Source organism: Cebus imitator, unplaced genomic scaffold (assembly GCF_001604975.1).
Source record: "Cebus imitator isolate Cc_AM_T3 unplaced genomic scaffold, Cebus_imitator-1.0 Scaffold85, whole genome shotgun sequence".
NCBI classification, from domain to species: Eukaryota; Metazoa; Chordata; class Mammalia; order Primates; family Cebidae; genus Cebus; species Cebus imitator.
This window is the reverse complement of record NW_016107400.1, coordinates 3966650-3989792: the sequence shown is the minus strand read 5'-3', so window position 1 is coordinate 3989792 and position 23143 is coordinate 3966650. Positions and strand designations below refer to the sequence as shown.

At 46.6% G+C, this 23143-nt stretch overlaps 1 protein-coding gene across 7 annotated transcripts in view; it reads left to right on the top strand.

Moving 5' to 3' along the window:
- Positions 1 to 23143, top strand: part of DNAH3 (dynein axonemal heavy chain 3) — a 237164-nt gene that overhangs the window by 173923 nt on the left and 40098 nt on the right. For all 7 annotated transcript variants that reach the window (XM_037740562.1, XM_017534343.1, XM_037740566.1 and 4 more), the window contains 6 exons: positions 884 to 1082; positions 6092 to 8233; positions 13259 to 13484; positions 14776 to 15020; positions 17249 to 17365; positions 20353 to 20507. In XM_037740562.1, the coding sequence (XP_037596490.1) occupies positions 884 to 1082; positions 6092 to 8233; positions 13259 to 13484; positions 14776 to 15020; positions 17249 to 17365; positions 20353 to 20507 (3084 nt within the window). The remainder of the gene's footprint in view (positions 1 to 883; positions 1083 to 6091; positions 8234 to 13258; positions 13485 to 14775; positions 15021 to 17248; positions 17366 to 20352; positions 20508 to 23143) is intronic.

Here is a 23143-nt window from a genome sequence, read left to right as displayed (position 1 = left end):
AAAAAGAAAAAAAAAAAGGGAAAGAAATCCATACTGGGAAGACGAAGAGACTGGAAGAGCAAGAATTAGGTCACCAACACTTGATTCATAAGCATCAAATTCTTTCCAATTATTTCTTTTCCCTCTAATGAGGATGATCAATGATACCAAAATTACTGTGATCTGATTACATTTCGTCACATTGCACTGAACTCCATACCTCTCAGACAATCCGGTTGCTCTTTTCATGCTAAGACTCACAGGCCATTTAAAATTATTATAATGTTTTTAGCATAGAAACAAATGTGGTAACAGTGCCTATGTGAGTTTTTTTTTTTTTTTTGCGGGGGGAGGTTTGAGACGAAGTTTTGCTCTTATTGGCCAGGTGTGGGTGCAATGGCCCGATCTTGGCTCACTACAACCTCCACCTCCAGGGTTCAAGAGATTCTTCTACCTCAGCCTCCCAAGTGGCTGGGATTACAGGTGTATACCACCGCACTCAGCTAATTTTTATATTTTTAGTAGAGACAGTGTTTTGCCATGTTGGCCAGGCTGATCTTGAATTCCTGACCTCAGGTGATCCACCCACCTCGGCCTCCCAAAGTGCTGGAATTACAGGTATAAGCCACAGTGCCCGGCCAAAAAATCAAACAAGTTGAATGCTCAGATGTTCGGGACATCCAGACCACAGCCTCAAAAGGCCATGCATATGTTCTGGCTGCTGGTTAACGGTCAGAGTCCCTGTCCAGCTCCAGGAGCAGGCACCATCTTAAAGGGGATCCGGAAGAGGAAGAGGAAGTGCCTCTTTCTGTTTCCTCTGCCTCATGTAGGAGTGGAGCTCTGCCTCGCCCCCAGTGTGCAGGGCCCTGGGCACTCATCCCCTTTGTCCTTCCGCTGCCCACAGGACGAATGTGAGGGGGACCTGGCCGAGGCGATGCCTGCACTCGAGGCTGCGCTTGCTGCTCTGGACACCCTGAACCCGTCCGACATCTCGCTGGTGAAGTCGATGCAGAACCCACCAGGCCCTGTCAAGCTGGTCATGGAGAGCATCTGCGTCATGAAAGGGATGAAGCCAGAGAGGAAGCCAGACCCCAGTGGCTCCGGTAACACCCACCTCCCTGCCCTCCCCCCAAAAATAGGAGATTTCAAATAACAATTCTGAATTTTCAGCTTTTCTTTGGAAAACTCAGGCATCCTGGCAACATCGGAGCTGCACTCCGGGTTACACTCACCAGTGGTATTAAATAAATGCTGCTCCTTTGTGTTACAATTCACCAAAGCCCCAGCCCCACCCACTTCCCACACTCACTGGCCTGGCCCCTGAGGTGCATGAATTTGCAACTCATTCATGAGTTTGGTTTTATTTGTTTGAGATGGAGTTTCACTCTTATTGGCCAGGCTGGAGTGCAGTGGTGCGATCTCAACTTATTGCAAACTCTGCTTCCAAGGTTCAAGTGATTCTCCTACCTTAGCCTCATGAGTAGCTGGGATTACAGGTGCCCAGTACCATGCCCAGCTAATTTTTGTATTTTTAGTAGTGACAGGGTTTTGCTATGTTGGCCAGGTGGTATTACATAGATGCTGCCCCTGTGTGTTCCAATTCACCAAAACCCCAGCCCCACCCCACCCTACCCAGATGCCTGCACAGGCTGCTCTTTCCTGGCAGTGAGGTGCCAGCACCCCACTGCATCCCCAGGTCAGCCCCAAGTATGCAGGCAAGATCACTGAGTTCGGAGGAATTACGAAAGGAGCCAGGGTGTGCGTGTGCACCCAAGGCCTCTCTCTTGCTTCTTCAGCAGCCTCTGCCCTCTCAGTCAGTTGGGAAAATGCAGGTATCTGTAGGTGGAGCTGAGCTTAGTCAAGACCTCTGCCTGCAAGTCATTACAAAAATGAAGGTCAGGTGGACAAAAGGCCTAGTGTGGAGCAAACAGAGTCATGTGTGGGTGACCGAGAGAGAAACAGAGAGAGAAGCAGAGAAAGAGACAGGTAAAGGAAAAGAATGAGACAGAGGCAAAGAAAGAAACAGAGAGAAGAGACAGAAATAAACGGAGACCCAGACACCTGTACACACATGCACGCACATGCAGACATGCATGCAGTCATGCACAGAGATACACACCCAAAGGGACAGGGGACCAGGAGAGAAGGAAATCGGGAGAGACAGGGAAACACAGAGAGAGAAAGAGAAAGAGAGAGAGAGGAGATGGGGAGAGACTTGCATGCACAAGTGAGATGCAGACATACAGGAGCGAATAAGACATGAGGGCAGAGAAACAGGTAGATATAGAGACTGAGAGAGAAATATGCAGAGAGCGACAGAGAAATGGAGACAGAGAGACGCGGAGACACTGGAGTGCCAGAGATACAAAGAGAGACACAGAGATACAAAGAGAGAGACAGAGATACAAAGAGAGATACAGAAAGAGAGACGGAGTGGGAAGAAAAGAGACTAGATAGAAGAGAGACAGGGCCAGGCGTAGTGGCTCAAGCCTGTAATCCCAGCACTTTGGGAGGCCGAGGCAGGTGGATCACGAGGTCAAGAGACCGAGACCATCCTGGTCGACATGGTGAAACCCCGTCTCTACTAAAAATATAAAAAATCAGCTGGGCATGGTGGCACGTGCCTGTAATCCCAGCTACTCAGGAGGCTGAGGCAGGAGAATTGCCTGAGCCCAGGAGGCGGAGGTTGTGGTGAGCCGAGATTGTGCCATTGCACTCCGCCTGGGTAACAAGAGCGAAACTCCATCTCAAAAAAAAAAAAAAAAGAAGAGAGACAGAGACAGGGAGACAAAAAACACTCACGAAGACAGAGAGGAAGAATTAGGGAAGGGAGGGGAGGGGTGGAGCAGGATCGGGGAATGAAAGATCAGAGGGAGAGACATGGGCAGGAGACAAGGGCAAAGAAAGGCACAGATGGAACTGGAGGGGGAGAAAGAGAGAGAGAGGGACAGGTGAATAAAGAAAGAGAAAAAGGAGGATACAGAGAATTAGAAATAGGGAGAAAGGAATAGGGGAGGGAGGAATAAACCCAGAAACATTTACAGGTGAATATTCATTCTCCTTCCAATTTGAATTAGATGTAAGACTTCGCATTAAGATGAGTTAGAGCTGAACAATGACTGTTTTTTTTTTTAGACGGAGTTTTGCTCTTATTGCCCAAGCTGGAGTGCAATGGCGTGATCTTTGATCACTGCAACCTCCACCTCTCTGGTTCAAGCGATTCTCCTGCTTCAGCCTCCCAAGTAGCTGGGATTATAGGCGCATGCCACCATGCCCGGCTAATTTTATACTTTAATAGAGACGGGGTTTCACTATGTTGGTCAGGCTGGTCTTGAACTCCTGACCTCATCAGGTGATCCACCCACCTTAGCCTCCCAAAGTGCTGGAATTTCAGGCATGAGCCACTACACCCGGCCTGAACAATGACTTTTAAAACCACCTCCAGTTCTGTTTTCTGCCTTTGAGTCCTCCCATCCAGTGAATGGTCTAGCTATTCCTTCATTCTTTCTGAAATGTTAGAAATCTCTACTCTAATCCCAGCCAGGCACGGTGGCACACACCTGTAATCCCAGTACTTTGGGAGGCCGAAGTGGGTGAATCGCTTGAGCCCAGGAGTTTGAGACCAGCCTTGACAACCTGACAAAACCCTGCCTCTACAAAAAAATACAAAATGTAGCCAGGCGTGCTGACACACGTCTGCAGTCCCAGCTACTCAGGAGGCTGAGAAGGGAAGATCGCTTGAGCCTGGGAGGTTGAGGCTGCAGTGAGCCATGATCCTGCCACTGCCCTTTAGCTTGTATGACAGAGTAAGACCCTGTCTCAAAAATGAAATCCCTGGTCCCTCATTTGAGACCTTCCAGCTCCTGCTTCCCATTGCTTAGCCTTCCCTCTTATCCAGCAGGTGTCAGGCCTAAAATCACATAAAGCAGATGCAAAGCAAGGTATAGCCAAGCAAGGAGCGGCCTTTAGGAGAGCACCCTTTAGGGAAGCAGCTGAGGCTGCTAATAATAAGTTAGCCTTGAGCAAAGATGAGCTAGCAGTACTTCTGCACCCTGGCTGCACTCTAGAATCACCTGGAGAGCTTAAAGAATACAGAAGTTGGCCAGCCGTGGTGGCTCATTGCCTATAATCCCAGCACTTTGGGAGGCCAAGACGGGCAGATCACCAGAGGTCAGGAGTTTGAGATTGGCCTGGCCAACAAGGTGAAACCCCGTCTCTACTAAAATTACAAAAAAAAAAAAAAATTAGCTGGGCATGGTGGTATGTGCCTGTAAATCCCGGCTACTCAAGAGACTGAGGCAGAATTGCTTGAACCCAGGACGCAGAGGTTGCAGTGAGCCGTGACCGCGCCACTGCACTCCAGCCTGGGCAACAAGAATGAAACTCCATCTCAAAAAAAATAAAATGCAGGAATCCATGCCTCACTCCTCGAGAGTCTCATTCCATTGGTCTGAAATGTGGCCTGAGCATTAGGATTTTTTTTTTTTAAAGCTCCCCCTGCATCTGGGGTTGAGACCTGCTGAGATACACAAAGCACAGCCAGGTCATGAATGTCACTTCTCATCTTGGATCATTGATGATCAGCACAGAACCCATCATTAAATTAAAACTAAAGCAAATTATGCCTATTATTCACCCAACCCATGGAACTCAGTGAGTATATTGAGATGGAGCAAAAGAGCAATTGAGTTAGTTCGGGGAACCTTGAATTTAAATGAAGCAGATCATTTTCTAGAATGCCAACAAAAAGCTTCATGGAAAATATTTGGCTGGTTGCTGTGCTTGTAATTAGGAATGGGACACATTTGACCTGCTGTACTCAATGTGATGTCTCAGAGTATAACTTTTTTGATGAGCCTGAGCTTGGCAAGTACCATGAGCCAAAAAGCTTCCCAAATTTTTCCCATTGTGTCAACAGAAGGAGCATTGTTTCGGGATGGGATCAGGACTCACTTGATTAGTTGTTAGACAGCACAATGGGTGCTAAGAGGAATAAGGGCCTGGCTTTGTGTCTGGGCAGGCCACAGGTAGTCTTCTGTATCAGTGGAAGCCTGCAAGCTGCTTCTCCCAGCCTCCTTCATTTTCACGAGACCTTTGCCTCACTCACACCATTCATCACAGGGAGGACTAATTGGGCTCCATCCAACCCACCTCCCAGACTAGGAAAGAATATGCGATACCCATCCCCATGGGCTGCTGCTCCTGTTGTCCTTTCCATCCATGAATAAGATAATGGGGTACTATTCATTCAACCCATGAATGAATAGTAAGAATGACAGCTAAGTATCAGGCAGTGTTCCAGCTTCTGGAAAACAGCAGAAGGTTACCTCTTTGAGGGAAAGGTAGGTGGTAGAAAATAACTGAAAACTTATAGGTTGCGATAAGTGCTATAAAGGGAACGGACTTTCTAGCAAGTTAGATGAAGGAAAATGCTGGTGCAGGGGGCAAGGGGTCCCCCTTGTCAGAGAAGTCTAGGGAAACCTCGATGGCAATGGCTTTTAAGGCAAGGCCTCCAGCCTGGTCAACATGACAAAACCTCATCTCTATAAAAACACAAACATTGGCCAGGTGCAGTGGCTCACGCCTGTAATCTCAGCACTTTGGGAAGCTGAGGCGGGTGGATCCCGTGAAGTCAGAAGTTCAAGACCAGCCCGGACGGTGAAATGCCATCTCTACTAAAAATACAAAAACTAGCCAGGCATGATGGCATATGCCTGTAGTCCCAGCGCCTTGGGAGGCTGAGGCAGGAGGATCGCTTGAACCCAGGAGGTGGAGGTTGCAGTGAGCTGAGATTGTGCCATTGCAGTCCAGCCTGGGTGACAGCTCAAGACTCTGTCTCTACATGAATAAATAAAACCCAGCTAGATGCCTTTTACAGTATAGGCAAAGGGCTCATGGTAGGAAGCACTTGGGGTCATGAGGAATTGAAGGAAGCTTCTTTGTAACCCAAGTTTAGAGAATGAGGCAGAGATGAGGTTGGTGAGGTTGGCTGGGCCTCCCAGACCATGTTTTTGCTTTTGTTTTTTCTCAAACGCGAGCAGTAGCCACTGCAGAATTTTAAATCTTGGCCAGAATGTCTTAATACATTATCCTTGTTTCTTGTTCCAAATAGGCAAAATGATAGAAGATTACTGGGGGGTATCCAAAAAGATTCTTGGGGATCTGAAGTTCTTGGAGAGTCTTAAGACATATGACAAAGACAACATCCCCCCACTGACCATGAAGCGGATCCGGGAAAGGTTTATCAATCACCCAGAATTCCAGCCGGCTGTCATTAAAAATGTGTCATCGGCCTGTGAGGGTCTGTGCAAGTGGGTGAGGGCCATGGAGGTGTACGATCGTGTGGCCAAGGTGGTGGCTCCCAAACGGGAGCGACTGAGGGAGGCAGAGGGGAAGCTGGATGCACAGATGCAGAAGCTGAACCAGAAACGAGCAGAGCTGAAGCTGGTGATAGACCGGCTTCAGGCCCTGAATGATGACTTTGAAGAGATGAACACCAAGAAAAAGGCCTTGGAGGAAAACATTGAAATCTGCTCCCAAAAGCTGGTCAGGGCAGAGAAACTGATCAGTGGTCTTGGGGGAGAGAAGGACAGATGGACCGAAGCCGCCCGGCAGCTGGGGATTCGCTATACTAATCTGACGGGTGATGTGTTGCTGTCCTCAGGAACCATGGCTTACCTGGGCGCTTTTACAGTGGATTATCGGGTCCAGTGCCAAAATCAGTGGTTGGCCGAATGTAAGGACAAGGTCATCCCCGGCTCCAGTGACTTCAGTCTTAGCCAAACGTTAGGGGATCCCATCAAAATCCGTGCCTGGCAGATTGCTGGGCTTCCCGTTGACTCCTTCTCCATCGACAATGGCATCATTGTGTCCAATTCCAGACGCTGGGCCTTAATGATTGACCCTCAGGGACAGGCCAATAAATGGATTAAGAACGTGGAGAAGGCGAATAAACTGGCTGTCATCAAGTTCTCTGACAGCAACTACATGAGGATGCTGGAAAACGCGCTGCAGTTAGGCACCCCTGTCTTGCTGGAAAACGTTGGGGAAGAGCTGGATGCTTTTATCGAACCTATCTTGCTCAAGGCCACGTTCAAACAGCAAGGGGTTGAGTACATGAGGCTGGGTGAAAACATCATAGAATACTCCAGGGATTTTAAGTTATACATCACAACCCGTTTGAGGAACCCACATTACCTCCCAGAAGTCGCCGTGAAAGTCTGTCTCCTCAACTTCATGATCACCCCCTTGGGTCTCCAAGATCAACTCCTTGGCATCGTGGCTGCGAAAGAGAAGCCAGAGCTGGAAGAGAAAAAGAACCAGTTGATTGTGGAGAGCGCCAGGAACAAGAAGCATCTCAAGGAAATTGAAGATAAGATCTTGGAGGTCCTCTCCGTGTCCGAGGGTAACATCCTGGAGGATGAAACCGCCATCAAAGTTCTGTCCTCCTCCAAAGTGCTATCTGAAGAGATCTCTGAGAAACAGAAAGTTGCTTCCGTGACAGAAACGCAGATTGATGAGACTCGGATGGGCTACAAGCCAGTGGCTGTGCACTCTGCCACCATCTTCTTTTGTATCTCGGACCTGGCCAACATCGAGCCAATGTACCAGTACTCCCTGACTTGGTTCATAAATCTCTACATGCATTCCCTGGCCCATAGCGCGAAGAGCGAAGAGCTGAATCTGCGCATCCAGTACATCATTGACCATTTCACCCTGAGCATCTACAACAACGTGTGCCGTTCTCTGTTTGAGAAGGACAAGCTACTCTTCTCTCTCCTCCTGACCATTGGCATCTTGAAACAGAAGAAGGAAATTACAGAGGAGGTGTGGTACTTCCTTCTCACTGGAGGCGTTGCACTGGATAACCCCTACCCCAACCCAGCTCCCAAATGGCTGTCTGAAAAGGCATGGGCAGAGGTTGTCCGTGCATCTGCCTTACCCAAACTGCACGGCCTGATGGAGCATTTGCAACAGAACCTGGATGAATGGAAGCTCATCTATGACTCAGCCTGGCCCCACGAGGAGCAACTCCCTGGGTCTTGGAAGTTTACTCAAGGATTGGAGAAGATGGTGATCCTCCGATGTTTGCGGCCTGACAAAATGGTGCCAGCGGTCCAGGAGTTCATTGCTGAACACATGGGAAAGCTGTACATTGAAGCCCCTACATTCGATCTCCAGGGATCCTACAATGATTCCAGCAGCTGCGCACCTTTGATTTTTGTGTTATCTCCAGGTGCAGACCCAATGGCAGGTAAGGACAGAGTGTTGTGGGAGAGACGTAGAAAGCTCAGAGTGTGTGGATGGATATCAGTAACCTGTCCCTTACAGCAGGGGTTCAAGTTCAGATGGTTTTGAAGGCCAAATGGTCCACAGGTTGAGGTGGAGCCACAGAACTCTTCTTTTTTCCACCTGTAGAGGTCAGCTGCTATTCGGCACCCACAAATTGGGTGGTTTGGGAATGTAAGCCCAGAACTGCCAGATCATCTGATTTTTTAAGAGAAACTAGAAATGCAGAAAGCGCCCACTTTTATATCTTGATCATTCATTTGAAGTTTTTTTCTTAAAAATCTTGTGAGAGTTCAGGTGAGGTGGCTTATGCGTGTAATCCCAGCACTTTGGGAGACTGAGTTGGGAGGACTGCTTGAGTCCAGGGGTTTGAGACCAGCCTGGGCAACATAGTGAGACCTCCATAGCTATAAAACATTTTAAAAATTAGCTGGGAATGGTGGCACATGCCTGTAGTCCCAGCTACTTGGGAGGTGGAGGCAGGAGAATCCCTTTAGCCTCGGGAGGTCGAGGCTGCAATGAGCTATGATCACAGCACTGTACTCCAGTCTAGGTGACAGAGCAAGACCCTGCCCACTCCCGAAAAAAAAGAACAAAATAGAAGCTTGGTGAGATTCAGCTCGGATGATTCCACCGGAAACTTCACAGACACTGTGTCCCTTCTAATGCCACATGTCAGGAGATCCATACTGTCTGGCTGTCTCTTCTGAAAAAGATCAAAGAGACTCAGGTATTGTCAGTGTAAGCCAGCTCTCCATTTCCTCACTCACTCGCTTATAAAGTTTCCCACCAGCCTTTCACCTAACGTGATGGTTCTCAATCATGGCTACACATTGGAATCAACTGGGGAGTTTAAATAATGCTCTCAATGCATGGGCCACACCGTTGACCAATTAAATTAAAATCTTAGGGGTGAGGCCCATGCATTTTGTTTTAAGGAGCTTTTCCAGTAATTCCAATGTGCAGCCAGTGTTGAGAACCACTAACTTTGATAGTTTTAGTGGCCTTTGAAAGTCATTACCAAGATCCATTATTTCATTAGGGGCTGCACAATGATTTTTTTTTTTAGACAGTCTTGCTCTGACACCCAGGTGGGAGTGCAGTGGCATGATCTCAGGTCACTGCAACCTCTGTCTCCCGGGTTCAAGTGTTTCTCGTGCCTCAGCCTCCCAAATACCTGGGACTTACAGGTGCCCAACACCAGGCCTGCCTAATTTTTGTATTTTTAGTAGAGATGAGGTTTCATTATGTTGGTCAGGCTGGTCTTAAACTCCTGACTTCAAGTGATCCACCTACCTCAGCCTCTCAAAGTTCTGGGATTACCAGCATAAGCCACCATGCCTGGCCAATGATGATATTTTAATTCTGTCCTTCCTTACACATTTATTAGCCAAAAACCTTCTATGAAGAATTTCTGGATGTGTACATGTGATGGTATGCACCTGTAGTCCCAGCAACTCAGGAGGCTGTGATGGGAGGATCACTTGAACCCAGCAGTTCAAAGCTCCATCTCAAAAAATTTTTTTCCTTTGTCAACTCTTTTGTTTACTCTTAATATAGTTCAAGCATGTCAGGCAAAAGAGATGCTTGATTCTTTATTTATCAGCATTCAGAATGTTGAGATGGTATTGTAATAGCCTCCAAAATGAACCAATAAGAATTTTCTGTTGCCATTATGAATGCCTGGAGATTAATATATTGGATACTTTAAATATGGTGGTGTTTTACTCCACTGCCATCTTTCTTCTTCTTCTTTTTTTTTTTTAAGACGGAGTTTCACTCTTGTTGCCCAGGCTGGAGTGCAACGACACGATCTCGATCTCGGCTCACTGAAACCTCTGCCTCCCTGGTTAAAGCTATTCTCTTGCCTCAGCCTCCCATGTAGCTGGGATTACAGGCATGTGCCACCATGCCTGGCTAATTTTTTGTAGAGATAGGGCTTTTCCATGTTGGTCAGACTGGTCTTAAACTCCCGAACTCCAGTGATCCACCCGCCTCGGCGTCCCAAAGTGCTGGGATTACAAGTGTGAGCCACTGCACCCAGCCTCTTTCTTCTTTTTGATACTCATTGTTCCATCTGTGGCTTATGGGAGCACCTTTCTGCCTTTGTCTTTTTCACATAGTCTTAGTAGGTTTTGATGTTAATAGCTTCCTTGCCTTCTAGAACTATCATATATTCCAGGAGTATCTTGTACATTTCCTATCCCAGACCTGGAAACAAATATTTCTCAAGGGAGCCTTGGTTCTTCCAGCAGACAGTGGAATTTTTTTTTTTTTTTTTGAGACAGGGTCTTGCCCTGTCACCCAAGCTGGAGTATAGTGGTATGATCTTGGCCCACTGAGCCTCTTGGGCACAGGCAATCTCCCCCTATCTCAGCCTCCCCAGTAGCTGGGACCACAGGCACACACCACCACACCTGGTTAAATTCCCCGCCCCCACAACCTGGTTAAATTTTTTAATTTTTAGTAGAGATAGGGTCTCACTACATTGCCCAGGCTGGCCTCCAACACCTGGGCTCAAGCAATCCTTCCACCTCAGCCTCCCAAAGTGCTGGGATTACCAAAGTGCTGAGATTACAGGTGTGAGCCACCATGTCCAGACTACTTTTTTAAATTAATTTTTAGTTTTTACATATGTTAATATCTGACCAATAGACAATGATATTTAGAAACCACAACCTGCATGCTAGAGGTGCTTATTACTACCGCATGGATCATAAATTATAGACCTTATTGTCCTCTAATTCTCTTTTTGGTGTTATCTGATCTGCTTTTTTAATCAGCACTTTGTGTTTTTGTCTTCACAATGACTGTGCTTTCCACTTCTAGAAGTTTTATTTGTTTTGCTTCAAATCCATACATATTTTTAATAGAATTCCGAATTTTGTTATTACTTATTTCTAGATATGATTCATTCATTTCCTTCCTTCCTTCCTTCCTTTCTTTCCTTCCTTCCTTCCTTTTTTCCTTCCTTTCTTTCTCTCTCTCTTCTATCCTTCCTTCCTTGCTTGCTTCCTTTCTTCCTTCCTTCCTTTCTTTCTCTCTCTTCTATCCTTCCTTCCTTGCTTGCTTCCTTTCTTCCTTCCTTTCTTTCTTTCTCTCTCTCTTCTATCCTTCCTTCCTTCCTTTCTTCCATTCTTCCTTTCTTTCTTTTTTCGAGACAGAGTTTCCCTCTGTTGCCCAGGCTCCAGTGCGGTGGCACCATCTCAGCTCACTGCAATTCTCCAACTTCCAGGCTGAAGTGATCCTTGTGCCTCAGCCTCCCAAGTAGCTGGAACCACAGGCGTGTGCCACCCACCCTGATAATTTTTTTGTATTTTTTGTAGAAATGAGGTTTCGCCAACAGGCTGGTCTTGAACTCCTGGGCTCAAGTAATCTGCCTGCCTCAGCCTCCCAAAGTGCTGGGATTACAAACTCGGCGGATATGTTTCTTTTATGGTCTTTTAAAAAAAGGACAATATTAGTCTGCTAGGGCTACCATAATAAAGTACCATGGACTGAGTGGCTTAAAAAACAGAAATTTGGCCAGGCACAGTGGCTCTTGCCTATAATCCCAGCACTTTGGGAGGCCAAGGTGTGTGGACCACCTGAGATCAGGAGCTCGAGATCAGCCTGACCAACATGAAGAAACCCCATCTCTACCAAAAATACAAAATTAGCTGGGCATGGTGGTGCATGCCTGTAATCCCAGCCACTCGCGAGGCTGAGGCAGGAGAATTGCTTGAACCTGGGAGGAGGAGGTTGCAATGAGTCGAGATCACGACATTGCACTCTAGCCTGTGCAACAAGAGCAAAACTCTGTCTCAAAAAAAAAAAAAAGTATTTTCTCACAATTCTCAAAGAATGAAGTTTGAAATCGAGCTGTTGACAGGGTTTGTTTCTTCAGAGGCCTCTCTGCTTGGCTTGTTGATGATCATCTTCTCCTATGTCTGCACAGGGTTTTCTCTCTGTTTGTCCTCATCTCTTCTTCTTATAAGGATATCAGTCATATTGAATTAAGGCTCACCCTAATGACGTCATTTTAATTTCGCTTCTGCAAAGACCCTATTTCCAACTACTGAACAGTTACATTCTAGGTACCTAGAATTAGGACTTCAACGTATGAATTTTGCTAGGGACACAATGCAGCTTGTCTCAGAGACCACATGTAACCGTTAGAATATTAACCCTGATTTTTTTGTGTGCTGCCTGTCCCTCATTGTGATGTACTGCCTCGTGTTTTGTTTTTTTTTTTTTTGAATTGTGAGTTCACCATCAGCAAATTTGTTTTGTTTTGCGGGAGTCTCATATACTTTGGGTTTTGGGAGTGTNCGGGAGTCTCATATACTTTGGGTTTTGGGAGTGTCCCTACAGAACAACTTTGCATGTGCAAACAGTGGTGCCCCATGGGGGCTGGGTGGGGGGTCACCAGTCTGGATCAAATTTTAACTCTTTTTTTTTTTTTGAGACTGAGTTTTGCTCTTGTTGCCTAAGCTGGAGTGCAATGGCACAATCTCAGCTCACTGCAACCTCTGCCTCCCAGGTTCAAGCGATTCTCCTGCCTGAGTAGCTGGGACTACAGGTGCAGCACCACCATGCCTGGCTAATTTTTGTATTTTTAGTAGAGACGGGTGTCACTGTAGTGGCCAGGCTGGTCTCGAACTCCTGACCTTGTGATCTACCCGCCTCCACCTCCACCTCCGAAAGTGCTGGGACTGCAGGCATGAGCCACCATGCCCAGCCGGAATTGGATGCGTGTGGGTGTGTGTGTGTGTATGTGTGTATGTTTTAAATGGAGACAAGGTCTCACTGTGTTGCCCAGGCTGGTCTTGAACTCCTGAGCTCAAGTAATCCTCCCACCTCAGCCTCCCAAAGTGTTGGGATTACACAACACCTTGGTGTGGTGTGGTGAGCCACCACACTGAGCCATGTTGTTATTGCTAATATGGCTACTCTGTTACTTTTAGCTGGCCTCTCCTCTTTTAAAAGTCTCCTTTCTTCCTGGTCTCAGGCCTGCTGAAGTTTGCTGATGATCTTGGAATGGGAGGTACCAGAACACAGACCATCTCCCTTGGCCAAGGCCAAGGCCCTATTGCTGTCAAAATGATCAACAATGCTATCAAAGATGGGACCTGGGTGGTCTTGCAGAATTGCCATCTGGCCACAAGCTGGATGCCTACACTGGAGAAGATTTGTGAGGAGGTGATTGTTCCTGAGGACACCAATGACAAATTCAGGTGAGATGCTGTCCCACTACTGCCTTCTCTGGGACCCAACCTCCAGATGTCAGGCTGGTGGCTGGGAAGATCATCAAGACACAGTTCTGCCCCTTAGAAACTCTCAGTCTAGGCCTGGCAGGGTGGCTCATCCCTGTAATCCCAGCACTTTGGGAGGCGGAGGTGGGTGGATCACCTGAGGTCAGGTGTTCGAGACCAGCCTGGCCAACATGGCAAAACGCTGTCTCTACTAAAAATATAAAAATTAGCTGGGCATAGTGGTGTCTCAGCATCTTGAGAGGCTGAGACAGGTAAATTGCTTGAACCCAGGAGTTCAAGGCCAGCTTGGGGAACATGGCAAAACCCCATCTCTACTAAAAATAGAAAAAATTAGCTGGGCGTGGTGGCACACATTTGTAGTCCCAGCAACGTGGGAGGCTGAAGTGGGAGAATCACCTGAGCCCAAGAAGTCGAGGCTGCAGTGAGCAGTGATTGCACCACTGCACTCCAGCCTGGGTGACAGAATGAGACCCTGTCTGAAAAAAATAAGAATAAAATAAAAACAATAAAAATGAAAAAAAAAAAAAGAGTCTTGGATGCAATATTGCCAAGATGTTAACCTATAGGTAGTGAAATTACCAATTCTAGCTTCTTCTAAATACTGTTACATATGTTTCCCTTTTTTTGTGGGCATAAACTTGCATTTTAAAAAAAGAACTTCTCCCTATTTTTCAAGGCCCATTTCAAATGCCATTTCCTATATGACAGGCATCAGCACACTTTTTCTGTAAAGGGCCAATAGTGGATATTTTAGGGTTTGTGGTCATATTGTTTCTTGTAACTATTCAACTCTGGTTGTAGGGAGAAAGCAGCTTTCGGGCCAGGCATAGGGACTCATGCCTGTAATCCCAGCATTTTGGGATGGTGAGGTGGGAGGATGGCTTGAGCCCAGCAACCTAGTGGGACTCCATCTCTATATTAAAAAAAAAAAAAGAAAGAAAGAGTACAAGCTTTGGAGTCAGAGAGCCCTGAGTCCACATCCTGGTTCAGCTACTGCCAAGTGATGTGTCCTTGAAAAACCCACCTGACCTTGCCATGCCTCTGTTTCCTCACTGGTAAATGAGGGTAGTAAATAAATCCCTCTTCATTGGGTGGCTGTGAAGCTTAAGGGAAATAAAAGGACATATATTAAATGCTCAGCATGATTTTGGCTCTGGTAGCATTTAGTAAATCATAGCTACTATTTTTTGTTATTGTTTTTCATTATAACTTAAGGCATTGCTCTAAAAAGTTGGGTGTGTTGTTCTTCCAGACTCTGGCTAACCAGCTATCCAACAGAGAAGTTTCCAGTCAGCATTCTCCAGAATGGAATCAAAATGACCAATGAGCCCCCCAAAGGGCTCCGGGCCAACCTTTTGCGCTCCTACCTCAATGACCCCATCTCAGATCCTGTGTTCTTCCAAAGCTGTGCAAAGGCGGTGATGTGGCAAAAGCTGTTGTTTGGGCTTTGCTTCTTCCATGCCATTGTTCAAGAGAGGAGAAACTTTGGCCCCCTAGGTAAGTAATGACCTGCGGGAAAGGATGCCAGACAGATACAAGTGTGTTTCCAGGCGTGTGTTTAAGCTTGTGCTCAGATAGGGTTGCCAGTAAAATACAGTGTAAGTAATTTCCATGCAATATTTGGGACATACTTATACTAAATGATTTATTATTTAACTAAGATCAAACTTTCACTGTATTTTTATTTGCTAAATCTGGCAACCTGGCTGGACTTGGTGGCTTGTGCCTTTAATCCCAGCACTTAGCGAGGCCAAGGCAGGCAGATATCTTGAGGCCAGGAGTTCGAGACCAGCCTGGGTAACATGGTAAAACCCCATCTCTACTAAAAACACAAAAATTAGCCGGGCATGGTGGTGCCCGCCTATAATCCCAACTATTTGGGAGGCTGAGGCATGAGAATTACTTCAACCGAGCAGGTGGAGTTTGTAGTAAGGCAAGATCACACCACCGCACTCCAGCCTGGGCAACAGAGCAAGACCTTGTCTCAAAAAAAAAAAAGGGGGGGGGTCTACAGGTAGATTAATGTATAAGCAAAATGTTGCATATTCATAGATTGGAATTTTTTTTTTTCGAGACAGGGTCTCACTCTGTCACCCAGGCTACAGTGCAGTGGTGTGATCTTGGCTCATTGCAACCTCCACCTCTCAGGTTCAAGCGATCCTCCCACCTCAGCCTCCCAAGTAGCTAGAACTACAAGTGTGCCACCACACCCAGCTAATTTTTATATTTTTAGTAGAGACAGGGTTTCACCATGTTCTAGACCCTGGTCTAGAACTCCTAAATATTAATCAACCTTAAAGAGGAAGAAAATTCTGACATACACCACAACGTGGATAAACCTGAGAACATTACACTAAGTGAACTAAACCAGTCATGCTGAGCACAATGGCTGAAGCCTGTAATCTCAGTACTTTGGGAGGCTGAGGTGGGAGGATTGCTTGAGGTGAGGAGGTCGAGGCTGCAGTGAGCTGAGATTGTGCCACTGCACTCCATCCTGGATGACAAAATGAGATGCTGTCTGAAAAAAAAATTAATTAATATAGATAAATAAATTAGCCTGACATGGTAGCTCGTGCCTATAGTCCCAACTACTTGGGAGGCTGAGCTGGGAGGATCACTTGAGCCTGAGAGTTTGAGGCTGCAGTGAACCGAGATCATACCACTCCAGACTAGGCAACAGAACAAGATCCTGTCTCAAAAAAAAAAATAAAAAGCCATGCAACTGTTTGGCTTGCAACCACCTGCCAGTCATGCTTTGTTTGCTGGCACATGAATTTTATTATTTTGTTATATTTCTAATTTGAAAGTGAGTGTTTGGAAGGAAATTAAACATCTCTATTGAGACCTGCCATGGTGGCTCACATCTGTAATCCCAGCACTTTGGGAGGCTGAGGCAGGTGGATCACTTGAGGTCAGGAGTTCGAGAACAGCCTGGCCAACATGGCAAATCCCCGTCTCTACTAAAAGTACATAAACTAGCTGGGACTGGTGGCATGTGCCTGTAATCCTAGCTACTTGGGAGGCTGGGGCAGGAGAATCACTTGAACCCAGGAGGCAAAGCAGTGAGCCAGGATCACGCCACTGCACTCCGGCTTGGGGGACAGAGCAAGACTCTGTCTCAAAAAAACAGACAAACAAATAAACAAACAAAAACATCTTCTCTAATGAGCACAAGTTTCCTGCTCATAGAAACTTGTATCCTGCACCATTCCTGGTTTACACATGTATGTCACTTGTTTGGCCCCCCAGTGGGCATTTATCATTATACCCTTGGAAATACAGGCACTCATTTCTTTAAGGCTGGCCATTCAGTTTTCCCATGAGCTCCAGGAGGGGAATTCTCAGAACCAACGTGGCTCTGTTGCCCAGTCATAGCTCCTGCTGTCTAGCCGTGCCTCAGTGTTATTTTTGGAGCTCCATGCGTTACTGCTGTATTCCTGCCAGGCTGAATAATTCTCATTCCACAAATCCCAGGATGTTAACATCTTCCTTAACAAATGGGGAGGTACGTAAGGAAATTGATTTTGGAATGGATGTTTTCTCAGGCAGAATGGCTCCCCCGTTGGCGGTAAATGTCCAGGCTAATAGTTGGCCCCATTGCTTGATATTCATGGGCCTGAAAGAGGCTCTTGATACATAATGATGCTTAACTCCCCCAGCTCAGTCTCTGAATGGAAATTAAGAGCTCTCAGCACTGAAGCCTCTTTCTGCTCTCCTACATGCAGGGTGGAATATTCCCTATGAATTCAATGAATCTGACCTCAGGATTAGTATGTGGCAGATCCAGATGTTTCTCAATGACTACAAGGAGGTGCCCTTCGAAGCTCTGACCTACCTGACAGGTATTTACGGGAGGAGTTTTTCCACTGTAAACCTCCAGTATCATGTTCCACCCTCCTGCTGTTCTGCTCCCATTTCCATTCACTTATTTACTCCCTCCCTCACTCCATAAACATCGAGTTCTTACTAATGCTTGTCATCATGCTACATATTGCAAGGAAACAAAAAGAAAATTAAGATAGAATCTTTACCCTTGAGTGACTCATGGTATCCAAAAGTAGAACAATTTTTAAAAATGATACAGGCCAGCTTGGCGCAGTGGCTCACGCCTGTAATCCCAGCATTTTGGGAGGCCGCAGCAGCCTGACCAACATGTTGAAACCCCGTCACTACTAAAAATACAAAAATTAGCCAGGCATGGTGGTGGGCGCCTATAGTCCCAGCTACTCCTCAGGAGGCTGAGACAGGAGGAAGAGCCCAGGAGGTTAAGGTGTCAGTGAGCTATGATCACACCTGCACTCCAGTCTGGGTGACAGAGCAAGACCCTATCTCTTAAAACACACACACACAACCAAAGAAACATGACCACTAACTTCAAGGAATATGCCATGTAGTCCCAGAGATAGGGATAAAAATAGGCATGTGCTAAATGAATGGAATATCATGCTGAAGGTCAAAACGCAGCTTAATTAAAGAACTGGGACATTAAGATCACACACAATTCCCTCTTCAGCTCCGTATGTTAAAGAGTTTGTGAGAATCCCTTCCCCAGGCACATGGCAGGCACTGTATATATGTGATTAATGCATTGAGTCTTCACGTTAATCTTATGAGCTCCATGTTAGTAACCCCATTTTACAGCTGGGAAGACAGGGGCTTAAAGGAGTGGTTCTCAACTGTGGGTGATTTTGGCCCCCAGGGGCTATTTGGCAACGTCTGGAGATGCTTTTGGTTGTCATAGTGTATGCTACTGGCAGTTGTATTAGTGGAGGCTAGGGATGCTGCTGAACATTCTGTGATGTACGGGGTGGTTGCTACAACACAAAACTATCCAGTTCAATGTGTTAAGAGTGCCAAGGTCGCAGAGGCTCATGCCTGTAATCCCAGCACTTTGGGAGGCGGAGACGGGTGGATCATCTGAGGTTGGGATTTCAAGACGAGCCTGACCAACATGGAGAAAATCTCTACTAAAAATACGAAAATTAGCCGGGCGTGGTGGCAGGTGCCTGTAATCCCAGCTACTGGGGAGGCTGAGGCAGGAGAATCGCTTGAACCCCAGGAGGCAGATGTTGCGGTGAGCCGAGATCGTCCCATTGCACTCCAGCCTGGGCAACAAGAGCAAAACTCCATCTCAAAAAAACAGTGTGCCAAGATTGAGAGACTGAGCTTTAGAGTGATTAAGTTCAATGCCAGAAGGTCACACTGATCTTAACTGAGTATAGTGTTCCCTAAAACAAAGCCCCAAATGACACACACAGCACGAATACAGTGGATCTCAGTTCAGTGGAAGAACATCTCCAAAGAAGGTGTGCCTGGAGGTGGACACAGTGGCTTGCACTTGTAGTCCCAGCTACTCAGGAGGCTAAAGCTGAAGGATTACTTGTATCCAGGGGTTCGAGACCAGCCTGGGCAAAACAGCAAGACCCCTGTCTCTAAAAATAATAATAATAATAAATAGAAGTAAGCCATATTCTCACAGTTCCAGGCCACACAGAAGCACATCCCAGGGTTCCTCTTCAGACCATAGAATGAGTGCATGATTGTCCTGGGATATGGTCTGTGTACAGAACTGCTTGCAAGTCAGAAACCAACTGCCTGCCGGTAATAAGCCAGCCAGCTTGAGAGTAGTCACTTTCCAACTGTACCAGTCAGGATAGGCTAGTTAGGCTGAGATAACAAACAATCCTCAAACTTCAAAGGTGTAAAAGACATCATAGATCCATTTCTTGCCCACTTTACATTTCCAGCATGAATTGGCAAGGGTCTTTGCTCATTGTAATTCTCTATCAGGGGCACAGTTAGCAAAGGCTCCACCCACTATTACTGCCACCATCTCAACATATATACTAGTCCGCCTTTATCCATCAGGGATGTATTCCAAGACCCCCAGTGGATGCCTGAAACTGTGGATTTTACCAAACCCTATACATACTATGTTTTATCCTATACATACATACCTATGATAAAGTTTAGTTTATAAATTAGACACAGCGAGAGATTATCAACAATAGTTAGAGTAAATTCAATATACTATAATAAAAGTTGTATGAATATAGTCTTTCTCTCTTTCAATGTCTTTTTTCTTTTCTTTTTTGCCCTTTTTTTCTTTTCTTTTCTTTTCTTTTTTTTGAGACAGGGTCTCCCTCTGTCACCCAAAGGAAGAGTTACAGTACTTTTTTAGCTCTGCTGTCCACAGACAACTTAAGTGTCAACTGCCCAGTGGCAAGTCAGTGTGACAGCCTTTTGCACCTGCACTCAGGGCACCCGAGCTCTTGTGCGGTGTCCAAGAGGAATGAGGTTGCACAAACGAATTGAATATGGTAAACTTTTATTGCCAATGAAAGTGACTCTTAGAGGGAAAGGGAGCTGAAAAGGGGATGGAGCAGGAAGGTAATCTCCTGAAGTCCAGCCATCTCTGGCCGGATTCATCTCCGAAGTTATACTGTCAAGCTGTTCCCTTGAAGTCAAGCTGCTTCTCTCTGATGTCCAGCTGCTTCTCTCTGTCTCTGCTGGCTGAGCCTGGGGTTTTGATGGGCATGGGATGGTGGGGGGAGAGGGAAGATCATGGACGGTTTTGGAAAAGGCAACATTCAAGTGGAAAAACTGATGTAAGTTCTCACTTTGGGCTGCAGTTTCAGGCTTTTCAGCTTGAGAGCGGGGTCCTTGCAGGGGACCCGCCATCTTCTGCCCAGCATTTCCCTGCTTCCTGTCCCTATCACTGTGTCCCAGCAGAGATCTCTGGCCGGAAGAATGCCCTGTTTTACATTAAAAACCAAGGTCACAATGACCTTCCCTGGGCTCAACCTCTCCTTCTGTTGGTTGTCCCCAGGGGAATGTAATTACGGAGGCAGAGTGACTGATGACAAAGACAGGCGTCTCCTGCTGTCACTTCTGTCCACTTTCTACTGTAAGGAAATTGAGGAGGACCATTACTACCTGGCTCCTGGAGATACTTACTACATCCCTCCTCATGGCTCCTACCAGGTAAGGGGCGGGCAGAGGAGGCCCACCTCTGTCATCTCTATATGGCTACAGGGCTGCAGTATAGCCAATGAGCCCATGGGCCACCTTGGGCTTCCTGAATTGGGTGCATAAGCTATTCCCAATATTCCCAACAGCCTGCAAGAGAGACATAGCTACTCGTTATGAGGGCTTGGTATGTGGTAGACAAAGTATTTCAAAATATAGGATCCATCTGGGTGGAGGAGGGAAGGAGAAGGATGATTAAGATGGAGCCTTGGTAGTGACCAAGATGGACATTGCTAGTGACCAAGACGGACATTGCTCCCTGAAGACAGAGATTCAGAAGGTGGCAAAAGGCAGGAACAGATAAACTGGACAGGCAATGAGAAAAGGAAGATGAAAGCAATAAATCTGATGGATAGGAAAGAGCTTACAGGCTGGGCATGGTGGCTCAGGCCTATAATCCCAACACTTTGAGAGGCTGAGGCAGGTGGATCACTTGAGCTCAAGTTCGAGACCAGCCTGACCAATATATGAAAGCCTGTCTCTACTAAAAATATAAAAATTAGCCAGGTGTGGAGGCACCTGCCTGTAATCCCAGCTACTTGGGAAGCTGAAGGCAGGAGAATTGCTTGAACCTGGGAGGTGGAGGTTGTGGTGAGCTGAGACCACACCACTGTATTCCAGCCTGGGTGACAGAGTAAGATTCAAAAAAAAGAAGAGCTTACTTTTATTGATCACCGGTAGAACAGAAAAACTCTCAAATTGTATGTTTCCTCTACTCTCACACCACAACAACTACCACTATCAACACAGAAGACTTCTGTGAGGAGGCTCCCCCTTCCCCACGCACCAAGCAGTGGTCACCAAGTGGGTGTCCTCTAATTCAATTCTGATACCATCTACCTGTAATAATGTCAGATCCCACAGGTTGAGGGCTCAGTCCCCAGTGCTTTCCCTCACCCTAGACACCAGTCACAAGTCCAAGCCTCCAGAACTTCTGACCAACCAGCTTCACATGGGGGTTCTCACTACTCCCTGTTTAACTGAAATTAATTCAATTAATTTGCTGGAGTGGCTCACAGAACTCAGAGAAACACTTAGGTTTATCTGTTTATTAAAAGTACATTCTAAGTCAGGCGCGATGGCTCGCACCTGTAATCCCAGCACTTTGGGAGGCTGAGATGGGCAAATCACCTGAGGCTGGGAGTTCAAGACCAGCATGACTTAACGTGGAGGAACCCTGTCTCTACTAAAATTACAAAATTAGCCAGGCATAGTGGCATATGGTTGTAATCCCAGCTACTGGCGAGGGTGAGGCAGGAGAATCGCTTGAACCCAAGAGGTGGAGGTTGCAGTGAGCCGAGATCACGTCATTGCACTCCAGCCTGGGTAACAGGAGTGAAACTATCTCAAAAACAAAAAAACAAATAAAAAAACCCCAGAACATCACAAAAGATACAGATGAAGAGATAAATAGGGTGAAGTATGGTGTGGAAGGAGTGGGAGCTTCCATGCCCTCCCTGGGTGTGACACCCTTCAGGAACCCCCACGTGGTCAGCTATCCAGAAGCTCCCCACACCCTGTCCTCTTGGGGTTTGTTTGTTTTGCCCACCTGCAACTGTCTTGATTGTTATACCTCTTGGGTTTTTATGAAAGCTGCATGATGTCCTCTGAGAATAGGGAAGGACCATTTCTCTCTGGGGGGTGTCTTAAGACTCACAATCAGGCCAGGTGCAGTGGCTCATGCCTGTAATCCCAGCACTTTGGGAAGCTGAGGCTGACAGATGGCTTGGGGTCAGGAGTTTGAGACCAGCCTGGCCAGTGTGGTGAAATCTCTACTAAAAATATAAAAATTAGCCAGTGTGATGGCTTGCACTTGTAGTCCCAACTATTCAGGAGGCTAAGGTGGGAAGATCACTTGAGCCCAGGGGGCAGAAGTTGCAGTGAACGGAGATTGCACCACTGCATTCCAGCCTGGGCAGAACAAAAAAAAAAAAAAAAAAAAGACTCATAATCAGGAAGGCAGGTGGGGGAATACCACAACATGCCACATGCCAATGCCCGATTCCTTCTGTCCATGAAAAGAGTCAAGCTCTGTAAAATATTTGAAGAGATTTATTCTGAGCCAAATATGAGTGACCATGGCCCATGACACAGCCCTCAGGAGACTGTGAGAACATGTGCCTCAGGTGGTCGGGGCACAGTTGATTTTACACATTTTAGGGAGACATGAGACATCAATCCAATACATTTAAGATATCCATTGGTTCAGTCCAGAAAGGCAGGACAACTCAAAGTGGAGGCTTGCGAGTTACAGGTAGATTTAAACATTTTCTGATTAGCAATTGGTTAAGGAGTTATTATCAATAGAAAGGAATGCCTGGGTTATGGTAAGAGGTTGTTGGCCGGGCGAGGTGGCTCAAGCCTGTAATCCTAGCACTTTGGGAGTCCAAGGCAGGCAGATCTTGAGGTCAGGAGTTCAAGACCAGCATGACCAACATGGTGAAACCCCATTTCTACTAAAAATACAAAAATTAGCCAGGTGTGGTGGCAGGCACCTGTAATCCCAGCTACTCAGGAGGCTGAGGCAGGAGAATTTCTTGAACCTGGGAGGCGGAGTTTGCAGTCAGCCAAGACTGCACCACTGTACTCCA